Source organism: Maniola jurtina, chromosome 17, assembly GCF_905333055.1.
Source record: "Maniola jurtina chromosome 17, ilManJurt1.1, whole genome shotgun sequence".
Taxonomy (NCBI): Eukaryota; Metazoa; Arthropoda; class Insecta; order Lepidoptera; family Nymphalidae; genus Maniola; species Maniola jurtina.
In genome coordinates this window covers 9,213,088-9,238,955 of record NC_060045.1, presented here as the reverse complement: position 1 = coordinate 9,238,955, position 25,868 = coordinate 9,213,088, and the positions used below count along the sequence as shown (strand labels likewise).

The 25,868-nt window shown below is 36.5% G+C and overlaps 1 protein-coding gene across 7 annotated transcripts in view; it reads left to right on the top strand.

The window, feature by feature from the left end:
• The first annotated feature begins 5,680 nt into the window (after positions 1-5,680).
• The window catches only part of LOC123873499, a 227,360-nt gene continuing 207,172 nt past the window's right edge, over positions 5,681-25,868 (top strand). For all 7 annotated transcript variants that reach the window (XM_045918333.1, XM_045918336.1, XM_045918335.1 and 4 more), the window contains exon 1: positions 5,681-5,957. In XM_045918333.1, coding sequence (XP_045774289.1) covers positions 5,936-5,957 — 22 coding nt within the window. In that variant the 5' untranslated portion in view covers positions 5,681-5,935. The remainder of the gene's footprint in view (positions 5,958-25,868) is intronic.

Sequence of the window (25,868 nt, the reverse complement as noted above, 5' to 3'; positions counted from 1 at the left end):
TCTAGAAACTAATATCTGTGTCTGTGGTGTTTTAGATTTTTCTAAAAATATGTAGTTTTAAAATTACAGGGGCTCCAAGATTTGTATGAAAATTTTAAGACCGCGTAACTTTGAAACCGAATATTTTAACAGAAATCTGGAAAACCACAGACATAGATATTAGTTTCTAGAATCTGTCTGCAAAATTTCATGGACTTAGTTTGCTTAATATTCAAATGAAATTGGAACTACGATTGTATGAAACGAATGGAAACGAGTGACGGAGAGAGCCCTCTTAACTCTGAATCCATAATAAAAGCTTCGGGAGAACGAGTCAAAAATACTCAAAAACGATACACATCTTACTTACGTAGGTATATATTTTCTTGGGTACCAAAAACAGAAGTACTATATCAAATGCAATGCAAGCGAATGAGCTCGCTGGCTATTATTCAGTGTTAGACACTTTTTTTTGTAGTTTTGGATTGACTATGCTGTGTAGGCCCTACTGGCCGCTACAGCGTCAACGGATGGGTTGGCGAGCGCGGAGCTCCGCCTGGGATGAGCCCTAGGGCTCGAAGAAATAATTGAATTGAGGTCGAGGGCAACGACCTCCTAAGGCTCCTGTGAATCTCGGACCACGGCTTAGGCTGCCGTTGGGATGGGTGGATTGGACGGACTAGTTAGTCCATGCGCATTTGAGGCCTTAGCGTGAGTCCACGTCCGGTGATGTTAGAAATCGGTGTTAGACACTGAATTATCGAATAAGTAGACGACGCTGCGGCCACTGACTCTGGTCGCGTACCACGTAGTGCGCGAGGTCCCTTAGTAGTCTGGCGATTGGTTGAGATGATGATGATGAGTACTTAGCAATTATGCATATTTCTCGGTGTGAAAAAATTTCTCATAAATAAAAATTGCTTCATTTCCTTTTGGGATTAAGAGCATATTGTCAGTGAACCACAAAGTAGGTATTCCGTGGGGAAATCAGGAATAAGTATAATAATTTTATGTATTCTGTTGAATCGATATTTTGTTTTCTAAATGTTATCCAAAATATAAAATTTTAGCGATAAATCAAACGATATTGGGACAGATACCTACTTAATATTTTTTTTCCATTCTGTGAAACTTTTGAGTCCAATTTACTTTTCTTATTATATACTTCTTTTCTTTTCCTGGTTCCATGTCTATAGGTAAGTAGGTAGTAGATATATGTATATAGCACGTAGGTACATTTTACATTACATTTCGACATGATAGTTGACACATAGAGGGACAAGTGTAAATTAAAAATTTTCAACACCCCCGACAAATCATTTTCAAATAAATAATTATGTATATCTAGGCAACGTCCATCTTGACAGCTTGACATTTGTCAATTGACACTTGAATATTATGAACCTAAGGGTTATCTAACCTTCTTTTCTACAAGAAAACTAGAAAATAGCTGATAACTTTTAAACGGCTGAACCAATTTTTTTGGATTATAGCTAAGAACACTCTCGATCAAGCCACCTTTCAAACAAAAAAAAGTAAATTAAAATCGGTTCATTCGTTTAGGCGCTACGATGCCACAGACAGATACACAGATACACAGATACACAGACACACAGATACACAGACACACAGATACACAGACACACAGATACACAGATACACACGTCAAACTTATAACACCCCTCTTTTTGGGTCGGGGGTTAAAAATGGCGAGTGAAGTCTCAAAATGTATGCATTATAGTTTTCTCGATAACAATATACCTAGTACCTACCTAATATTTAGACAAGTGTAAATTAAAAATTTATAAAACCCCCGACAAGTGAAGGTTACAGTAACTAGAAAAGAGCTGATAACTTTCATACGGTTGAACCGATTTTCTTGGATTAGGTATAGCTAAGAACACTCTCGATCAAGCCAAGATAGCTTCAACAAAAAAAAAACTAAATTAAAATCGGTTCATTAGTTTAGGAGCTACGATGCCACGACAGATACACAGATACACGCGTCAAACTTATAACACCCCTCTTTTTGGGTCGGGGGTTAAAAATGGCAGTCAGTGGAAACTTCAGACTATGATATACATTAATATCATATTTTGGATTATCAAATTAATTAATTTTTATTTCATAGAATTAAAATTTCATAATTTGTAAATTAAAACCACTAACATTAAGTTTTTACAAAAATTTTACTCCGAGCACTATAATTAACATCATTGAATTATTATCTCCACAAAGCTAAAATTAGCATGTCGGTGATGTGACGTTGAAGTTTTTTCCCATCCCAAAATTCTCCAACGCGCCTCAAAAAGTTTTCACTTCAATAAGTATAGAAATCTTGATTCCAAGGAATCAATATTGTAACTGGATCGGACGGTGCCTATTTTTTATCGTGGTCGTGTTACAGTCTCAGAATCTTGTTAGACACCTACTTCTAAACTAGAACAAGATGAACTAACTTCTAAGAAAAAGCTCTTTTCTAGCGACAGTTCTCTAAAGAGGTGCTCTAAGGACTTCCTTTGTGAATAACAACGTTACGTTAGTCCATCGAAATAAATCAATATGGACCTCAGGGGCGGATTGAGACCGTTGAATCAGGCCTCTGTTACTTTTAGGTGCTCTTAAATAGGGTTTTGCACAAGAAGGGTGCCTACGCAGTACGCTGTCTGTCCATACTCCGTCCGTTCATCTGTCAGCGGACTGTACCTATCTCATGAACCGTAATAGGTAGAGAATTCAAATTTTCATAGAGTGTGTTACTTAATATCTATTGTCCAGGGTCCTTACCATAGTCCACGTTTAAGCATTTTTTTTAAACCGGCCAAGTGCGAGTCAGACTTTCGCAGCGAGGGTTCCGTACTCGGGTAATTTTTCTGACATTTTACACGATAAATCAAAAACTATTGTGCATAAAAACAAATAAAAATCTGTTTTAGAATACAGGTAAGGCCCTTTAATATGATACCCCACTAGGTATAGTTATCTTACTTTCAAAATTGAAACACATTTTAATTTTTTATTATGTTTATTTATTTATTTCTTTACTTGTGATATAGGACCTACCTACCTGCCAAATTTCATGATTCTAGGTTAACGAGAAGTACCCTATAGGTTTTCTTGACAGACAGACAACAAAGTGATCCTACAAGGGTTCCGTTTTTCCTCTTGAGGTACGGAACCCTAAAAATTACATGCCACAGCCATTTTGTTTTTTATTTTTATTTTTAGTTGTTATAACAGCAATAGTTACACACTCCGTAAAAATATTTTTAAGTCTCTATCTATTTTGGAGCCGCCCTCTTCGTCTTACCCTTAATGCGCCACTGATGGACCTCAATAAAATAAAACATTTTCTTGCTTACATAGAACCTTTGATTCGATGGATTCGACCTTGGATGGATACAAAAACAAGAGGCATCGCTCTACATTGACTGAAAAAACCGGTCAAGTGTGAGTTGGACTCGTACACGAAGGGTTCCGTAATCCATCAAAAAGAGTACTGTACCTACATACTTTTTTACGGACGGACAGCGGAGGCGTAATAGGGTTTCATTGGCAACCTTCAAGTCTTTTGTTTGAAAAACCCCCTGATATTTGTACGGGTTTCTTTCTTCCTTAGGGTTCCCACCCCCGGATACGGAATTCTAAAAACGACAAAGTGAAGAGGTAGGTATATATTTTCTTATAAACTTTTAAGCTTTACTAGATTCGTGTCGCAAGTAAGTACAACTTATTTTACTCCATAATGAGACGTGTTCATCGCGCTTACTTAATATTCTTGTCTTTCGTTCAACTTTACAATTTACATCAACTTCGTCGCATCCCTATCATTGTAGAGGGGGTGACTACTAACAAAGTATCTACTATCTCTTTACTTAGCACACGTATCTACTTGGGTAAAAACTTATTTCAAAAGCGAGACACAAAAGCTCCACTTAAAGTCAAGTTTGTAATACATTCTTTACTCAATTTTCTTTAGTTAAATAGAGTTTTGATAGTTCTAGTGTGGTTCTAGCCAGTGGTATCGAAATTTGAAAAAAAAAACGGACAAATGCGAGTTTTTGAGTGAAAAGGGTTCGGTGGTTATAAGTTTGTACTTAAGTACGCACAATATTGGGTGATTAACTAAGTTATTTTAACACCATAGACTTACTATAGGCTTTTATGTACTTTATATGCAATGACCTATTTTCTGTATTTTGTCGAAATTTGAGGTTTAGTATAGCGTTCTTTCAGGCAACCTTAGAACAGAAGATTCTTAATCCGGCAAAGGCGTACCGGCTATATAGCCTATAATACTTAGCTACCTATAATATAAAGATAAGTAATGAGAAGAGGTATATTGCATGACTTCGCTCGTTCGTGAAACTTGCCATTTATGTCAAAAATCCATACAAAATACTGATTGAATATCTACGAGAACAATCCAATTTAGGGCAACACCGGTCGTTTATAAAATAAATATATTTTTGTGTCACCTGAAAATAAAATATACTCCAATCAGCTGTTTTCTGAATGCAGCAATTAACCTATTTCGCATCCGTGACGTTGAGTTATTGATCATAGAGGTGCAGACCTCATACATACCGCGTCAAATATGCACCCTATACTAGATGATCAAACGAACTTCTTGAAGTGAAGTTCGATCGTTATTATATGAGTCGCTACGTTCTTTATATCTGAAGGATGAAGCGACGAATAAAAAAACGTTTAATAGAATTTCTAGTTCAATATTCGGTTTTGGGTCTACATCAAATAACATTTCAGGTTTGTAATTCATTTCGTCTAAGAGCTGGAGACTCGTTCCACGCGGACAAACAGATAGACAGACAGCAGAGTTACCCTATGGGCAGGAACGCTAAAACGACTTAATGGACTTACCTTGGTAAATTTCGCTAGATGAAGGCAAATAAAAAAAAAGACTTTTAAATGAATTATTTAAGTAATCATCGCCTTGTACCTAATTTGGTAACAATACTCTTAAAATTGCGTCATGTAGGTAGAGTCAGCAAAAAAGCTATAAGTAGGTTTCCACCCGTCCATAGTTGCTTGTACCTACTGGCGGATGCAAACCTATTTTTGTTGCTATCTTATATGTATTATTATCGCTTTCTTTATCATTGACGGTAAAGAAAGCAATAATATAGACATATAGACTAAAGAGGCATAATAGCGCCGGTATTATGCCTCTTTATGCTTATAAGAGCCGTTGGATTCAGGCGGCGTAATACCGTGGCGTCTGGAGGTCCCTACGAGAGACCTATGTCCAGCGGTGGAGGTCTATCGGTTGACAATAATGACAAAAAGCAATACTGGTCCTCTTCTACACCAGTCAGGGATGTTTAACCCTCTAGTACCCTTTAGCACCTCTCCGTTTCGTTACATAACTAATTGGATATGATTCAAATATTGATAACTGCACTCCACGGCCGACCGTGGTTTTGCAGATGGACTTGAAAGCTTAAGATCAAAATAACTAGGTACATAAATAGTTCGCTTTCAAAGGCTTTTAATAACTTTAACCCGTTAATGAAGTTATGCGAAAAATGTTCTTTTCACACGATTACGCAATTAATTTCGCTATTTTTGTTTTTGTATGCGAGAGAGGACGAGGTACTAGGTAGATCGCCCGGACCGTTACCATGGTAACGCGGGGCGCCTCGGCGCGCGCCGCATCCCAGCGTCAGATGTGTGACCGCCAGCGCTGCGGACGCTGTGCTGTACCGTCCTGAACCTTTTTTTGACGTGACGGGAACACTCCGTGTGTCATGTGTACCCTTTGACAGATTACCTACTGTACCTTTAACTACGGTACAAAGTGGTGTTACTTCATGGTGGAAGTGCATGTGTGTGTGTGTGAATGCATTAGCAGCCGTGCAATGCCGCGGGGTGGTGGGGGACAACTGTGACTGGGAAACGCTGCAGGGGAGGGGCGCCGCTTTTCACGCTTGATATCATGCCTTTCGAATTGAGATCAGGTAAGCCCTAGCCGTTTACGGTTTTATGAATGGATCCCTTGTTTCAGCTAATTTATTGACGGTGTGCCTTATGGCATTCCAATTCATCTGCAGAATTCTCCTGTAATTCACTACACAATCTTTGGATTAAATCGTTGCTACTCGTATGTATAGAGCTTCTAAATAGATAAACCAGAAAATATGTTACTGCGGTGTAGCGCAATTGGTCTGAAAGCTCAAAAATGAGCTTTTGAGGTTATATTTGTTATTTATCTTGATCTGTAGATGCTTATATTTATTAGGAACCCATACTTTTGTATTAATTTAAGCCTCAAGGAAAAACCTTATTCTACGAGTGCATGGGGTAAATCATAAGACTTTAAAAAAATTTAGATACGGTGTTATTGTGCGAAATGAAATTTTACAGGAAAACCAAAAAGTGAAAGCTGTTGAAACTTTACTGTAATTGTACAGTTTGATCGAAATCAGCATTTTCATCAGAAATATCACCGTTTTGTTGTATACAATAACTACTACGTAATACTTCAATGATTATAACTAGCTGAAGCAGTTTCAGAAATTTCTGAAAACCTTTCTTTCATTTTTTACATTACAGAAAACTAACATATAAAATCTCAAGTTTCTAGATCGGTCCGTTTGAGATGTGCGTTGATATTATGTCAGTCAGTTTAGTCCTGACTCACTCACTCATAAACGCCCAGCCCAAACCCAGAACCTTGAAAGCTGAAATTATGCACAATGGTTTCCTTTATAATGTAGGCTTGGATAAAGGCTGGATTTATCGAAATTCCCACGGGATAGTGAACAAAGAGCATTTAGATTTTCATCGAGTGAGGCCTCGGTCGCTAGTATAGATATTTGAACGATAATAACCAGAATTTCATTTGGGCACCATTAAAAATGATATTCAATATTCCGTCATTTCCCCGTACGTATCACATTTATGGTTGTTCAGATATAACACGGGGACCTACATTCTCGCTTTTTCAGCTTCAATGATGTTTGTTCCTCTACGCCGTGGAATCCCTGATGAGTTGTAAATATTTATAGAACCTTCAATTTTAAAATAAAAGTCGGAAAGGACCTTTCAGCCTGACTACGTGTTTGAATATTTATGAATTGACCTTCTGGTAGATACTATGGAGACAGTTTATTTGGAACCTTATCACTCTGATTACTGATAGTTTAAAAGGGGTTGCCTGGTTTATTAGGAACTAGATGGTTGGTACCGCAACTTCGTCCGCGTGGAATTTCATGGAAAGTATTTGATTTTCTGGGATAAAAGTACCTATCCTATGTCCATCTCCAGGATGCAAGTACCCCCGTACGTCAAAATCGGTTCAACGGATGGGCTGTGAAAATCGATATATTGAAATCATCCTATTGAACATGGTACGTTCCCGCTATTTACTTACATTATATTATATTAAATTCGGGGTCTTTTGAAATCCTAAATACCCCTGGGGGCTTGAATCCATTTCCAGGTAAGATTGTAATTCTTGATAAGATAGGATAGTACCTAACCCTCATTAAGGTCATTGAGTTAGGACATGGAGCGGCAAACTGCATACATCTGGCATTAAAAAGACGTAACTCAATCACAAAGATGTAAGTAAAACATATTTTAAATTAGGTATACATATTTTTCCCTTTTACATTTTAGAGACAAGAGTTGCATAATTTCATGATAAAGAGAAAGATAGCGAAGGCAAATAGATGATTGATTGATTGGCATTGAGAAAGAGAAGCCAAAAGCTTGTCCACTGCTGAATAATTAAGCATTTAAAAAACTCGAATGGCGCACACACATTAATGGTCTTGGGTTAAAGTTTTGGCGTTAAATTGCTGCTCTATTAACAACTCTCTGATTCGGACAAGAGTAGATTTTTTTCCTTAGGGCTTACATACTTATGACAACTGTATGGTTGATTCATATAAAAAGCTCGAATGGCAAACTTATACACCAGTCAGCTTTGGGTTGAGTTTTTGCATTTGATTGCTGCTCTATGCTCGTAACAACTCTCTGATTATAAGACAAAAAGAGCATAGTTTTTTTACCCGACTACGGCAAAGCCGAAAGGAAGGGTTATGATTTTAGCAGTCTATGTATGTATGTATGTAAATATGTATGTATGTTTGTATCCAGATTCTGTGTGTTCCACCGTAGCGCCTAAACTAGTGGTCGTGCGTTGTCGACAGCAAAAAGAAAATATTCTAATTTGGTAGACAAATAAAATCATTGGGAATGCCGTTAATCAAGGATAAGAAATACGCTGTCGACAACACACGACCACGGCCTTTGTATTGAAACTCACTCAAGACGTGAAAGCACTAAGCACAATCTTGTTTCTTTCTTTTTAGTTTATTTTACTTGTACCAAGTCGGGTTTAAATTGTCTCATTTTTTCCGTAGTCGGGTTATAGTTTTTTCCTTCTTAGATGGGCTTACACAGCTATAATATGCTGAAGCTGACATTTATAAAGATTATATTAAAATATTAGTTGACCGCCCCGACCTCGCTTGCATAAAATTTTTGAAAGTCCTCTTTGGGAATTTATATTACAGAGAGAACTTAGGAAGGTGCATGTAGTATATCTAATTTCTAGGTTTAGCGGGTTAAGCTGTACGTTAATATCTTAGTCAGTCAGATTATTTATACAGATAAAGCTTTACGTTTTCCTCATCGGTTAGTGGAAATAAATAAGACTACCTACCTAAGGCTCTTTACACACTGCATCTGATCCGAATACGATAATTCCCTATCCAAAGTAGCCGTTGTGTTATTGGTATCAGGAGTTGCGCACAAGATCTGAATTTCGTTTTCTGAAGCCGAGAACATCTCCAATTCGGAGCATCGCTCGATAATAAGGAACACCCGGCTGAGTTTGTTGTGGACTTCTCAGACCAGGGCGCGTTTGGAGCCTTCGGAGCTTTAGTTTTGAGTTTGCGTAGTTAATTTTATCACCATTACATCAATAATAATCTTACAAATTCAACAATTGACAATCAAAGATGGTTCAATGGTACCTATTTTGAAAAAAATGACCGAATTAACCATTGTTTGTATTATGAACTTTGCGCACTGCGTCCGACACAAATCTGAGTCGTTTTGGATTGAAGAGTACGTAAAAGCGTCCGTCGAAACGGACACATTGTAAAATCGAAATCCGGATTCGATCCAAGTTTTTTCGATCTGAATTTTCGTGGATTCGGATCGGATGCAGTGCATAAAGAGCCTATTAGTTGCAATGGCTTACCAATATAATATACGTAGAAGATAAAAAAGGTTTATATAACGCGGGTTAACGGCTATACCTACCTAGTTTAATGGGAGTATATGGTATCAATAAGACTTTATTGTTTGCTATAAAGTTAGGAACCCTTTTACAGGATTAGAGAAATATTTATAGCTATTGTCTTTCATTATTACTTTTATTTTTACATAGTATGTACTATGTAGTATCTATAGGCTCTTATCGCAGAATATTAACTATTCTATTATGGTGGTGGGTTATTTAGGGGCTAGTGTGACAGCGCATATTAGTTGACTGTGCTAGTAAAGCAATAGTGACAATATAATAGCATATAATAAGTATAATAGCCTATTAAAGTAACATATAATAGCAATAGTTACATCAGTGTTTCAATTTTCAAAGTAAGATAACTATACCAAGTAGGGTATCATCTGAAAGGGATTAGCCTGTACATTCTAAAACAGATTTTTATTTATTTTTATGCGTAACAGTTTTTGATTTATCGTGCAAAATGTCGGAAAAAATACCCTCGGTGCGCGAGTCTGACTCGCACTTGGCCTGTTTTTTCAGGATGTGAAAATATTTATAGTTTTTGTCTTGTATTTTCACTGTGCAGTGGTGAGGGCTATTACTTTTTTACGACTCCGGTGCATTGGTCAGCATTTTCTTACTTACCCTTGTTTACGACTGATGTAGAAAATTCATTGGCTTCAGTGCACTTTATTACAATCGCGGTTAGCGGATTGTTATGTGAATTATTTCTATTCTTCAATTCCCGAAGAGCTTGCAAGAGTAGATTATCGATTTAACCCATATAACCTCATTCTTTTATTTTTCCAAATTATTAACTTTGGACCGTCCTTACTAAATGACATACAATTACTCCTAATAGGTTTCTATGTGGCATCGTACTGGAACGCTTCATCGCTTGGCAGTATATACGTTTTTGCCAGTAGAGTATCTTGATTAGACTAGATCAGAGTCTTTATAGAAATTATTTTACTAATTGGTCTTGCTAGGATCAAGCCCAGGACATTAATTATGACTTACCTAACCACATGACCAGAATTCGTTTTCAACTGCGCCAGGGAGGTCAAATACACAGTTTATGTTAACTAGTGAACTTAATAGTTAAACTAAAACTGCTGATCTTTTTTAAGGTTTTTAGGGTTCCGTACCTTCAAAGGAAAAATGGAACCCTTATAGGATCACTTTGTTGTCTGTCTGTTGCATACAACGACACTTGCATGTTAACTGTCAGCCCACGCCTATTCGTGAAGTGTGAGTCAACTTACAACACCGTCTGGAAAGACCCTTATTGTCACTTTTCTGTCTCACCTAGTAGCTGCTAGCCCTGTTCCGTACATAGTAAACTATCTACTCATCACACTAAATGCACGACATTCTTGCATGCCAACTGTCAGCTGACGCCCGTTCGTGAAGAGTCAACTAACGACGCGCCGTGTGAAGTGGTCCTTATTGTCACTTCTCTATCACACCGAGTAGCTGCTTGCCTGTTTCCTGAAAAACAGTGTACAGTCAGCGACAAAGCTACGTTTGCACCCGACCATAGCCGCTTACACTGGACGGCGGTTGCAAACCTACTTTTGTCGCTGTTTGTACAAAGTGAAGCCTGTATTTATAACACTAAATGCCCGAATTGCAGTGCATGACATTTTTGCATGTCAACTGTCAGCCGACGCCGACGCCTGAGTCAACTAACAACGCCGTGTGAAAAGGCCCTTATTGTTACTTCTCTTTCACACCGAGTAGCTGCTCGCCTGTTTCCTGAAATACAGTGCAATGGTGTGAACATTTCGAGGGCTTAGTTCACAATTGCATTGACTACACAATTGTCGATTTTACAGGAGAACATTAAGTTCAGATAATATTATGACTGCCACAAAAATATATAAGTTCAATATAGTTTAGCATATGGTATGGTACCTATTGCAATGAGCTATTAAATTATTTTTGTGGTAGGTAGGTATGTAGTCATTTAAAATTAAAAACAGCTTTCCTGTAAAATTGACTATTGTGTAGTTAAAGCAAATTGAACTAAGTGATCGATTTATAACTAACATTGGAATTAATAGTCAAGATAGCGCATCTTTAGGAGACCATTCAGATGACATAGATCATATTAACTATTTAACCCCCGACCCAATGAGTTATGAGTTTGACGTGTGTATTTGTGTATCTGTGTATCTGTCTGTGGCATCGTAGCTCCTAAACTAATGAACCGATTTTAATTTATCACAAGGTGTTCTTAGCTATAATCCAAAAAAATCGGTTCAGCCGTTTGGAAGTTATCAGCTCTTTTCTAGTTACTGTAAGCTTCACTTGTCGGGGGCGTTATTAATTTTTAATTTACACTCGTATACAATGTTATTAAGGTTGAAGGTGACACAGGTCGTCTGAATGGTCCCCTAAATAAGCTCCTATCTTGACTATGAATTCCAGTGTTTATGCCCCAATTGCAATGAAATGGGCAAAAGTAATTATTTGGTTTTAATGAGAATGTACGTATAATACCCGAATGTACTGAGCAAATAATTATTTACTAAGAGGGGTCTCTCCGTCACTCGCGTCATACAAACGTAGTTCCGATTTCATTTGAATATTAAGCAACCAAAGTTGTAACGTTGTGAAGGCGTTACATTTTTTTTAAATAAATAATTCAAAGCATGACACAATACTGACGGACAATGTTACCCGCCACCACTGCGTCTTAGACGAGTTGTCCCGTGCAGCCGCTTGAAGCAGGGGGCACCTCTGCCGCGCGGCGCGTGCGCAGGAATGGTTAGGGTGACGCTCGAATCGTTTTTCACGTCAGACGCGTCGCAGTGAACATATCTAAAGGTAACGTGTTCCTGTTGGGAATACAGGAACACAATATCCTGCACTACCAACTACTCCAGTGATCTTGTAAACCCGTTATACGGGTAAGTACTGAATTATTCGCCGTAGGATAGTTTATTTTGTAGCTAATCCATGTGTCATGGATGACCTTGCATTGTTCTTTAGAAAATCATTTTACCATATTTTATTGTATTTAGCCAATGCAAGCTTTTCTTTTTGTTAAAATAATCATTTAATCTTTTTCAAATTACATTAGACCTATAATAGCCTTTTAATAGTTAGTATTTCACCTTGATAATATAATATACCTACCTACTTTGTAAATTATTACTAGCTGCCTTCCGCATTTAATATGATCTTTTCTTTTGTATGTTAACGTAGCTTCACTCTTTTCCTTGTAACTCCGTCTGATTGTGACCACGCATACTACCATCTCACGCTGTGCTTCCGCTTGCTTGTACCGCGTGGTTCACGATCGGATGCGTAGTGAGAAACTTTGCTCACCCACTGGAATGTGCGTTCCAGGTTTCACTGTGACCCTCAAGATTCCCGGTACCCCTCGAAGTTCTTTGTGCTCCTTTGGTCTACGCCAGGCACGCTTACTCGTGGCACCCTCTCCTGGTGTCACGAACCTCCAGCCGCACCTCGCGGCACCCTCTTCTGGTGCCACGAACCTCTCCGCACCTGGCCGGCGGCCTGCCACCGAGTACCAACCAGCGCATCTTCCACCTCCCTCGAAGACCATCTCGCCGGGTCCCGCTACCTCCGGGACGTCACCGCACGGCACAGCAGGGAAGTACCGCCTACTGCAAGCCTTAGAGACTGTAGTGACGCCAGCGAAAACTCACGACCCTACCTACTTACTACTAAATAAATTCTTGTGTTGACTTTGGGGTGTTTCTTTAATCTCTTCACCACTGACCGACCCCCAAACGTCACAAAGTCCATGAAATTTTGCAGCCATATTCTAGAAACTAATATCTATGTCTGTGGTTTTCCAGATTTCTGTTAAAATGTTCGGTTCCAAAGTTACGCGGTCTTAAAAATTTACATACAAATCTTTGAGTCCCTGTAATTTTAAAACTACATATTTTTAGAAAAATCTAAAACACCACAGACACAGATATTAGTTTCTAGAATATGTCTGCAAAATTTCATGGACTTTGGTTGCTTAATATTCAATTGAAATTGGAACTACGATTGTATGAAGCGAGTGACGGAGAGAGTCATTTTGAATTCCATATCTATTATAAGTTTATATTGACTGCATCATGACCACAGTTGCGATTGCAACCAAGCTCTGTCTCATTGCATTAGTACTTTAAAAATAGTTTTTCTGAAGCAACTGCAGATGTCCCTTTGAAGATTTCAGTTAAGTATTTACGTTATGATTAAACCGAAACCTTCAAAGAGCAAACGACTCTGATTTTATTATTAAGAAGGTTCGATAGTATTGAATGGGATTCATGTACTTAAATGGCTAGGCGCATATTATATAATTATCTAAATATATAAAACGCCATATAATAGCTATGTGTATGCTTTTCTGCCCGATCCGTACATTAGTTTGAGCGGTGCATTGATTGACAGTCAGTCAGTCAGTCAGTCTTTTTTCCTTATACCTACATGTTCAGAAAATGGTTAGATTAAGTAACAATTATTGCGTTCCGAAAGACGGGTTAACGTAAGGCGCTGGGCTTTAATATAAAGTCAGAGCTTGTTTAATAATTCAGGAGAAGTTAAAGTTGAGATTTATCAGGTCCCCAGTGAGCTCTGAGCACTATTTTGTGGGTATACCGTATATTCTTGAGATTTAGGTACTTTTAGAAGACGATAAGTTAGTAGGTAATAAAAAGATTTATTACGGTTTTATTTAACTATACATTTTCTCGCAGTTTTTCTAAAATTATGTTTTTTTATCGTCAGTAAGATATTTTACGAAGGAGCTTCATATATTATTTTTATTTTTATTCAGATACAAGTGTATGATGATGTCTTAGATGGAAGCGGGCTACCCTGAAAGGGGTATGGCAGTCTTATTAAACCATACCCCTAATCGGCACCTATGTATCTATCAAATAATTCTACGCCGCATCGTACCAGAACGCTAAATCGCTTGGTAGTATACGTACGGTACGGCTTTTTCGGTAGGCTAATTAAAATCAAACAAGTGTAAATTAAAAATTTATAACACCCCCGATAAGTGAAGGTTACTGTAACTAGAAAAGAGCTGATAACTTTCAAACGGCTGAACCGATTTTCTTGGATTATAGCTAATAGAACACTCTCGATCAAGCCACCTTTAAAAAAAACTAAATTGAAATCGGTTCATTAGTGTTAACAACTACCTCAAGATGCTGCCTTATATCATGAGTCATAGACATCTAGACCTATATCAGATTAATTATTATTATTTATAAATAATTGGCGGGAATGGATTATAAATCACATTTAGTTATTAACTATTTAGATCAATACATATTGTGTCGTATTTTACATTTAGCTGATATAATTGTTACGTTAATTGTCTATTACATCACCTTGGTTTACCTCTGTGGTAATTTGTCAAATAGCTACCCGAAAACTAGTACCTACCTACCTTAAAAATATATCTGTCAAACTGATAGAAATAGCGAAGGAATCGAATAAAGACGGGTATTGAGAAATAATAATTGTAAGCGAAAACTATTCTCAAAAATACAGTGAAGTGAAATTGGAAAGTGTCTATTATTCAAATCTGTCCCTATACTTCTGCAACAGTCAGAAGTGGGATCACAAGAAGAGAAGAGAGCAGAACATTGAAGAACGTGAAAAGAAAATTTTTTTTCTTCTCTTCTGAAGACACCACGCCTCTCTTAGAAAATAACATCATGGGCCTATATCGACGCAAACTCATCTTCAAGATGCGACCCGAGAACTGCCCTGTGTATTATAATATCAGGGGACTTGAAGCTGAAATACCTACGAGCAAAATTACGGTCTACCAATACCAGAAGCCCTACTCACTTTATTAAGGGTACCTACATCATCGAAAAATTATAGAAGCAAAATTACGGTCTACCAATACCAGAAGCCCTACTTACTTTATTAAGGGTACCTACATCATCGAAAAATTATAGAAGCAAAATTACGGTCTACCAATACCAGAAGCCCTACTTACTTTATTAAGGGTACCTACATATCATCATCGAAAAATTATAGAAGAATCTACTACTTCGGCGCAGGCTTCAAGATGAAGAGAAGGGGAATAAAACTTTACTACGTCTTCGCCACGCGGGGACAAGAAGAGCAGCTGTAATCTACTGACGGGCTAGCCACCACTCGCCGCAACGTGCTAGCCGCCACTCGCCGCACCGTGCCAGCCACCACTCGCCGCACCGTGCCAACCACCACTCGCCGTACCGTGCTAGCCGCCACTCGCCGTACCGTGCTAGCCGCCACTCGTCCTTCTGTGTCGCCATAGCAACAAAGTCGAGCATACCCGCACCCGGTGAGTCGTTTTAGGTATATTCACTCTAACCATCAATTTTCTGAGCATATGCAAATGCCTCTCAAAATATTAACATTAGTGCAGATAGAATATTTGCCTGCCCACATTGATACTGGAAGCTAATTTTTCAAATGATTTGATAATACCATAAGTATCTAAAGTTTTATCATAGAGGAGGTTTTGGGTGCGCATACATACAATCACTTAGCAGATTATGTAAAAAAATGTGCATGCGTGTGTTATAACAGAAAAAAATAAGTATCTACTTAATTGTTATCTCTGCGATGTAGGCCAATTCACTTAGCAACAGATCGTATGGCATTGAATGAGTGAAATATCGATTTTGTCAACTACCATCGTTAGATAAATTAATAATTTTAGGTATATCATCAAATCATTTTTTTTGTGAGATTATTATTTACAAATTAAATAACCTGTATACGCCGTTATTAAGTAGGTACTCCAAACACCGCTAATCCTGTGGAATGAATTGAATCACAAAAATTCTGGCAACCGCCTCTACCGCCATAGCTCAGTGTGCTGATTAATAAAGTATATACAAATACAAAAATATTTATTTCGTTAAAATAATTTTACAGAGAACACATAGAAATTAGCACCATCCCAGTAAGTGCCTAGATTTGCTACTAGTACTTGTGGCAGACGGCCCCGCTCTTCCATAACATCTTTTACAATTGAAATAAATGAGTAGTTTCTAATAGTAAGTAATATTCTAACTTGTGACAAAATAATTTAAGCTATTTCATTTCTGGAGGTGTTAACCGCATTGAAATATGTAGGTATACAACTTATGAACGTAGGTGATGAAGCAGACTCTGTACTAGTCCAAAAATTAAAGGCTCATGTCTAAATGTAATTACTCTGATTTGTTAGGATAAACCGCAACTAGCGATGGCTATCAGTTCACCATGGTACTTTAAAATGTGAGGATAAAATGTTAATAATTTAATCCTTAGCTAACTTTAGTGACTGTGTGACCTATTCATGCTAACGGGTGAATGACTCCCCAAATATCTATATAAATAAGTCTGTGTGAATTATGCAAATTAAAGACTGTATGACAAACCCAATGAGAGTAAGAAAAACAGCAATACTCCAGCCAAATAATCTTAATGTACATAATTAAATTTATAAAATTAATTATAATAGAGATTACTGGATGATACCTAACCAGAAAGACCAGAAAATAGAGCCAGATTAACCTATATCGGAAACTTAATTTTTGATAGTGCCAGTATGTACTGAACTTATTTTTAGATAAATGTATACTTACCTACTATTTTCATAGTTAAAAACAAATCATTTACACAATTGGGAACACTTTGATCGTCAATTGAATTTATAAGATAATGATGTAATGGTGACAATTAATTGCATAAATTCAAAATTAAGCGAGGATTCCAAACGCGCCTAGGCTAGGTCTGAGTAGAGCCTACAACAAACTGAGCTACTAGTTTTATTTTATTTGTTTTTGACAAATCATATATACTAAAAATGGGTACTTATATAAAAGAGACTATTGTACCAAACTACGTTAACTATTGGCTAGTATAGTACATGGAATTCAATAATAGGATTATGTAAAGGTCAGAAGTTTATAAGTAACAGTATGATAGGTTTAATTTATTTTATTTTACGAATTATAGGAAGACAATTTGTTCGAATGCTGAAAGACTGTATCAATCATTATTACAATCTCAATCGCTGTGATTGGTATTCTTATCTCAACAATGCATTGACATAGCCGGAAATGAGTGAGCGTCGAACAATTAGAGGTGATTGCGATTGTGATATTATGACCTTATTTTGCCGTAAACGAGCTAGGACGTCGTAACGTCCAAGCATAAAATTTAACTTATTGATTTACTTAATAAGAAACACTTAAAATATACATATTCTACATTTATTAAATACATAACACTATAACTACACATATTATAGACTATATAACCTAGATAATATCGTATATCGATAACCTACTAAAAACAACAGTTATTAATTTTGAAACGAAAGAAAATCTTATGATATTACTAAAACAGTAAATGCTGATTAACATCAAGATAATGTCTGAATGTCTACGCTAAAGATATTTTTGAGTATCTTCACTTAAAGAAATAAGTGACTTCCCTAACAGAACGTCTGTGTGACTTCAGTAACGAAACATCTGAGTGACTTCCCTATCTGAATGTTTGAGTGAAATCCATAACGGAACGCATGTATGACTTCCGTAACGAAACGTCTGAGTGAATTCCCTGACAGGACGTCTAAATAACCTCTGTAGCGAAACATCTGAGCGACTTTCGTAACGAAAAGTCTGAGTGACTTCCGTAACGAAATGTCTTGGTAACTTTCGAAACAAAGTGACTTCTTCTTAAAAAAAATATGTCAACATCGAGAGTGAAGATTGATAAAATACAACAATAGATAATGTAGTAAAAGAGGCTAGTAGACTCAAGAGTCAAGACTACTTTACTTTATTTTCACTACCGTTGATAAGCATTACAGTAAATAACATCCTCTTCTTGTTAGCCCTTATTTATCCATTGTTAGACATAAGTAGGTCTCCTCACGTACACGCCATTCTTCTGAATGCTGGGTGAGCTTCCTTCAAGTTTTCCCCGCAAGCTTGGTGATGTCGTCGGACCAACAGTATGGTTGTCTTCAGTAAATATAGTATGTTTCAAAAACACAAAAGTCATGAATAAAATAAAATATTTTTTTTAAACTTATGTCTAAAGCTCTATATGCCCTAATTAATTACTAATTAACTTTCGACATGGATGGCCCATTAATGGAGTAATAGTGTTTTATAAAATAAGAAATTCCTTTTGTTTGCATTCTGGTATCTAATATACCATAATAATAATAACTGAGACATGATAATATTTGCCAACTATCTCAAGCCTTGGTAACTTTATAAATTCTCAAATAGTGCGGATAAGTGCTAAAAGACATTCTTTCATTTTCGAAATTGCTCTCCTAGATGCCTTGTTTTGTATCAATCCTGTTTCTTGTTTCTTGTGGAAATAAGATTTGTTCTCTCGTACTTATGCTTTATTCTGTTCCTTATTCCTCATAGAAATTCACTTTCTGAGTAAAAAAAATGCATTTTAAGTACAATGTCTGTACCTACTTTGAGGCATATCCTTAGAATATGTCTGTGAGATCTTCCTATGAATAATCCGTATGAAATCACAAAGAAGACCGCATGACCTATGCAACGAATCTGAATGAGCTACTTATTCGACGCACTCTGTCACCTACGCAAATAATCTGGGATACCTGCACAAATGGTCTATAAGACCTACATAATGAGCCTGTGTGACCCAAGCAACGAGTCTGTGTGACCTGTGCAACGAGTCTGAGTGACCCAAGCAACGAGTCTGTGTGACCTGTGCAACGAGTCTGAGTGACTTACGCAACGAGTCAGTGTGACCTACACAACGAGTCTGTGTGACCTACGCAAACGGTCTGTGTGACCTACGCCACGAGTCTATTTTGCTTATCAAGTCTATTTACTACTTATAATATATACCTATTATAATATCTGTGTGACCTTTCAATGATAAAAATTTATGCTGCATGATTTATTCAAAATGGGAAAAATAAAGGTATATACTACGTATGTACAACATGATTTGAAAGTACCAAAAATAAACTCTGCTAAAACAAAACCCTCTGCCGACCTGTTAATATCAATTACAATTATAAAAATATCAAGTAATTGAAAATTACATATACATTAGAGAAAAATGAGTATGAAATTCAATAAACGTTTAGTACGGATTAAAAAAAGAAAAAGGGCTAGAAATGAAATTTCTTATAAATATGGAAACTGTTTTGCTTTCCAGGTTTATAGGTGTCATCCCCGTGGCAAATTCATCTGTATAATAGGAAAAAAAGCTAAAGCATCGAAAGTCAGTTACTTACCTAGTTACTAACATGATAATAATATTATGTTAGCGACCTCGAAAGATACCACCGAAACCTGCGAGATGTTACAATTTGATACCTAACTTTTCCCGTGTACCACAATAAGCAACTAATAAGTGCTGAGCCAAACATAATTCTAAATCAATTTTAGCTTCTTAATAAAATTGTCTCATGAGTCATGACGTCAGCTGTATAGAACTTATCTTGATAGTCATTTAAGTACATACAATTTTGGATAGTAGCTAGTAGATAGCTTCCCTACAACGAAATCTGTTACTTATATTTCGTCAATGTTAATCACATACCCACTGGTAATCAAAAGTTATTTTTATTTAATACCTAAATCTTATAGCAAGTCATTAAAAAAAGAAGAAAATCAATAACAATTTTAATATGAAGTAGGTAATAACTAAAATGAATCTATTGAATATTATATCATATGTACATATTTCTAATTTAAATTATGAATGTCTACATGACCATGGTTGACTAAGTGAGACACTATTATTATTTAGCCTTTTAATGTTGATCACTTGGTGGCGAAACAGATTGACCAAGCGTTTTTTAGGTAACCTCTTAAGTGCATATTACTGTTCGGTGTTTTTCTTTTGCCAGGTGGCCGATGATGCTAAAGCCGGGATGTTATCTGCGGGCCGTGGGGCACGGCCTTTCCAGGATGGCCGAGTGTTAACAACTACCTCAAGATGCTGCCTTATATCATGAGTCATAGACATCTAGACCTATATCAGATTAATTATTATTATTTATAAATAATTGGCGGGAATGGATTATAAATCACATTTAGTTATTAACTATTTAGATCAATACATATTGTGTCGTATTTTACATTTAGCTGATATAATTGTTACGTTAATTGTCTATTACATCACCTTGGTTTACCTCTGTGGTAATTTGTCAAATAGCTACCCGAAAACTAGTACCTACCTACCTTAAAAATATATCTGTCAAACTGATAGAAATAGCGAAGGAATCGAATAAAGACGGGTATTGAGAAATAATAATTGTAAGCGAAAACTATTCTCAAAAATACAGTGAAGTGAAATTGGAAAGTGTCTATTATTCAAATCTGTCCCTATACTTCTGCAACATTAGTTTAGGAGCTATGATGCCGCAGATACACACGTCAAACTTATAACACCTCTCTTTTTGGGTCGGGGGTTAAAAACAACATCATATTATTATAGTCAATGTCCGAAAGGGGACCCGAGGCCAACCACCCATTTTAATCCTAAAATAGGTCAACAGAATCGGGATGAATATTATTATCATAACTAGATGACGCCCGCAGCTTCGCCCGTGTGGATTGGTCAGATCCCCTGCAGCATCAGGATTGAGGAGTTGGAATCTAAATTTTTTATGCAACAATGTCGCAAAGTTCCTTTATCGATTAAAAAAAATTACGCCAATCGGTTCTGAAATCTCGGAGATATCAGTGTAGGTACATACCATCATCCATTTTTCAAAGTCGGTTAAAAAGTAGCCTATGTTACTCCTTGGTTAATCCTCTATTTGTCTGTGAAAGTCCCTTTAAAATGGGTTTAGCCATTCCGAAGATTAGCCCGTTCAAACAGACAGATACTTCAATTTTATTTATTAGTAATATATAGATATAGATAAAATGTATATGTGTTAACGGTATTTATTAAGTTTTCTCATTTTGTGTTATAATTAAATTATTATATTAATAAAAATTATAAATAAATATTAAATATAATTATTACATTAATAATTATAATTATATTGGTTCAAGTTTATTATTTGTACGACAGACGGTAATGAAAGGAGGATTAGTAATATTCGTAACCCAGTCCTAGGTAAATACATCTAGACAATTATTGATTCACGTTACTATACAATGTTGAAATTTATTAGTTAATATCGATAGTAATTAGTGCATACCCATCCAACCGCAACCATTCAACTGGTCGATTGATCAATCTTTGCTGGTGGGCGTTTGGAATTTGCGATCTATTGTACTTACATAATAATAATGCTTGGGATCTATTGTGTATAATAACGTTATGAAGTCCTATTAATATAGTTAATTATATACGAGCAGTGTCTATTAAACTTTATTTAACGCTAATGACACTAAACCAAATTACAAGTGTAAATTAAAAATTTATAGCACCCCCGACAAGTGAAGGTTACAGTAGCTAGAAAAGAGCTGATAACTTTCAAACGGCTGAACCGATTTTCTTGGGTTATAGCTAAGAACACTCTCGATCAAGCCACCTTTCAAACAAAAAATAAATAAATTAAAATCGTATCATTAGTTAAGGAGCTACGATACCACAGACAGATACACAGATACACACGTTAAACTTATAACACCCCTCTTTTTGGGTCGGGGGTTAAAAATGGGAATTGAAATCATTTAATTTTTCTCTGTTAGAATACCTACAGATTTTTTTTCTTGGAACTCAATCCTTTTCCAACATTTATAGATTGATGGGCTTTGTTTGATGGCACGGAATCCTTCGTGTCCGACTCGCACTTGGCCGGATTTTTTTGTGTCTACGTGTCTGACCTTGGTTTCGGGTGATATCTTGTTCGTTGTCTTAAAGCCTCTGCGCCATAAATATTATACCTACTTGGGAATGTGATCCAACTAAATCGATTACCGAGCGAAAGTTGCCGCGAAATGTGATATTGGACGTCAAGGAAGTATGTGATGTATTATGTGATGGAATAAGATGTCAAGACGTAGGTAGGATAGAGTGTTTTTTTTTTTCAAACCTACATCTAGCTTTACATTATATACCCAATTCGCTAGTGTAGAACATACACCCTTACATCTTAAAAAACTCATCTTAAAGATGTACACGTTAAACTACGTAAGTAACCCTAATGGCTCCAGTACACTTTATTCCAATGCATTCGGCCGGCCAACGTGCTTGCGTATTGCAGACTATTGCGTCAAGATCAGATGGCCGTATGAAGCCCGCAAAATAAATCCATACTTAATATTATAAATGTGAAGGTGTGTCTGTCTGTCTGCTAGCTTTTCACGGCCGAACAGTTAAACCGATTTTGATCAAAGGTTCAGAGTTAGCCAACACCCCGGCGAAGGACATAGGCTACTTTTTTCCCAGAAAATCAAAAAGTTCCCACGGGATTCTTAAAGGTCTATCCGTTTGACCAATTTAAATGTTTGATACAGAGGCAGCTTGCATCCCTATAATTGACTTAGGCAACTTTTTATCCCGGAAAATCAAATTTTCACGGGATCTTTAAAAACCTAAATCTATACTAATAAATAAAATTGGAGTGTCTGTCTGTAATTTCGAAATAACTACCGCATATTAAGGTCATATGGTTATTTGAACGTTACTATAACTGAATCACACGTTTTTAAAATTTTTGTCTGTCTGTCTGTCTGTCTGTCTGTTTGAAAAGGCTAATCTTGGGAACGGCTGAACCGATTTTGACGGGATTTTCACAGGCAAGTAGAGAATTGACCAGGAAGTAACATAGGCTACTTTTTTAACCGATTTTCAAAAAGGGAGTTGTGTTTTTCTACCTATGTACACCGAAATCTCCGAGGTTTCTGAACCGATTTGCGTCATTTCTTTTTTAATCGATAGAGAAACTTTGCGACATTGTTTCATAAAAAATTTGGAGTCCAACTCCTCAATCCTGATGCTGCAGGGGATCTGACCAATCCACGCGGGCGAAGCTGCGGGCATCAGCTATACTTAATATGTAGAGCGTGTATTTTTGATAGGGAACCAAAATCAAATTTCGATTGTGAATCTTAAAAAATGTAATGAGGGTGATATTTTGTGAGCCCAACCAAAGTCTTAACATAAAAAAGTTAGTATAAAAGCTATCACGTTTTACTTTACATACAAACGCAAGAAGTAGGTATATATACTGGACAGAAAAGTTGGCAACATTGTTATAAGTTGAGGTAGTCCTCATAAAACTTAAGCCTTGAAAATGTATACGTGCTATGTGCGGTGCTGCACCTCTGGACAGTTGCAGACCATTATTTAAAAATTAAAATTACTACCATTTCCCTGTTTATACATATTTGAAATCTGTTGCTTTGTTAAAAAACACAAGTCATTATTTACAATTGCAAGCAATACATATTATAATCATATCCGTAGTAGTAGGAATCTTAATCGTTTAGTTTTGAACTATATACCTAGGACTAAGTATTTTGTAAAAAATTGTGTCATGTTGAGTATTGAAATATTCAACAAGATCCCTAATAGTATCAAATTGTTGCCTTTGAATAGATTTAGGACTGAGCTATTTAAATGGCTTAACATGCACAATTTTTATGAACTTAAAGAATTTTTTGACATAAAATAGATAGATATGGACTTTGAGTGATTTTAACCATTGATGTTTCATGCACGAAATTTGCACGCCATTCCATGGCAAATGTGGTGATACCAATATAAATTTGTAAGACCTATTTAACCCGCATTTAAGCAAATAAAATAATTTGATTTGATTTGGACCAACAAAGCGCGACAGGCGTGCAAATTGCAAATAGTGGCTCCTCTAAGTAGTACTATTTTACTAGTACGTAATTGATGAAGTCGTTCACACTGCGTAGCGCTTTGTAGCTTGTAGCCATCATTGTGCTACGAAATGTTCCAGTTCCTTGCAATGGTCTCTTACTACGCACTAGATAGGCCATTCAGAACAACTATTTTGATGGCCAGTGTTACAATAGGTTAGACAGCTTTTTAGATCACAATTTTGTTCGGAATAGCCGTACTATTTCTTTGTGTTACATAAATCGTGCTCAGGTAGGTTCAGTGTGACATCCTACCGCGCTGTCTCGTCCCGCGTCGTGTCTGTCCGAATCTTTAGCCACTTTTCTTGATACGATGCATTCGAAACTGCAGTTTATACTTGAACTTAATAAGGCTTGAATAAACATGTTATTTTTAAAGTATAATTTTTAACAGTCTCTCCAAAGAGGTCTCGACTTTGGCATTGGATGTTGAGATATTAAGAGGAGTGAGATAAGAGGAGTGAGATAAGTAACGACCTACTTTTAAGTAATTTTTCTTAGAAGATTGGTATCAGTAGCTATACATTATAGGCATTGGGCTAAAATTAAGTTATATTCTTACTTATAGATATTTTTCTTTAAAGCAAGATACACTTTCTTTTAATAAAGATGTTTTTCTATAAAGAAGTTCTCTAACGATGTTTACTTTCAATTATTGACCTAGTTCTTGTTGAAAAAGGTACGATATTTTTCAGACTTCATAAAACTAAATTTAGCTATATCATTTCAAGAAAATTGAAAAATTAGTATCTAAAATGGCAGCTGCGTTTTTCAATTTTTGTATTATGAAAAGATTTATATTGGTTTTAAACGACTACCATTACGAAATAATTACCTACCAATCTTATAGCAAGAGTATAATCATAATAATATAGGCATCTTCTAAACAGCATTACAAACGGGCAGTTGTTCGATTCACTAAGGAAGCTTAAGAAAGGAAAATATTATGTATTTTGTAAAAATTCTTTCTCTTCAAATGAAATTTCAATGAAAGAATTTTCACAAAAAAAAAATAACTTTGAAGCAGAAACCGCCCACTCACTGTCACGGTTTGTATTTTACTTCACGTAAAGGAATTCTTTGTATTTTAAAAATGTATCTCTACATAAGAGCAGAATCCCCAGATCTCGAAGTGCACGAAACGTATAATTCTCAGCGTTACATATTCATGAGGACACGCGTGCCAACTTCTATTAGAATTGGGCTGCTAACTCGAAGCAGAATTTATACAAGCTGATAAAATACCAATAGATGTAAACTACGACGAAATATTGTTTCAGGACCAAAATCCTTAAGGTCCCTATGCATAATTATAATCCCACTAGAGGATGCCCGCGACTTCGTCCGCGTGGATTTAGGTTTTTCAAAATTCCGTGGGAACTCTTTGGTTTTCCGGGATAAAAAGTAGCCTATGTGCTAATCCAAGATATTATCTATCACCATTCCGAATTTCAGCCAAATCCGTCCAGTAGTTTTTGCGTGAACGAGTAACAAACATACACACACACACACACATACAAACTTTCGCCTTTATAATATTAGTGTGATATAGCGCAGTGTGGGACGACCTCCAGCCCGCTGGACCGATGACCTGAAGAAGGTGGCGGGGACCGGGTGGATGAGAAAGGCGGAGGACCGTGTTTAGTGAATGGAATGGAATGGAATTTGCATAATCCCTCTATAATTTTATCATAGTAAGTACCTATATTAAAATAATAAGACATTAATTTTAAAATGTAATTTATTTATGTTTTAGGATAGGACTCCAGCAAATAAACCTATATATAACCTAC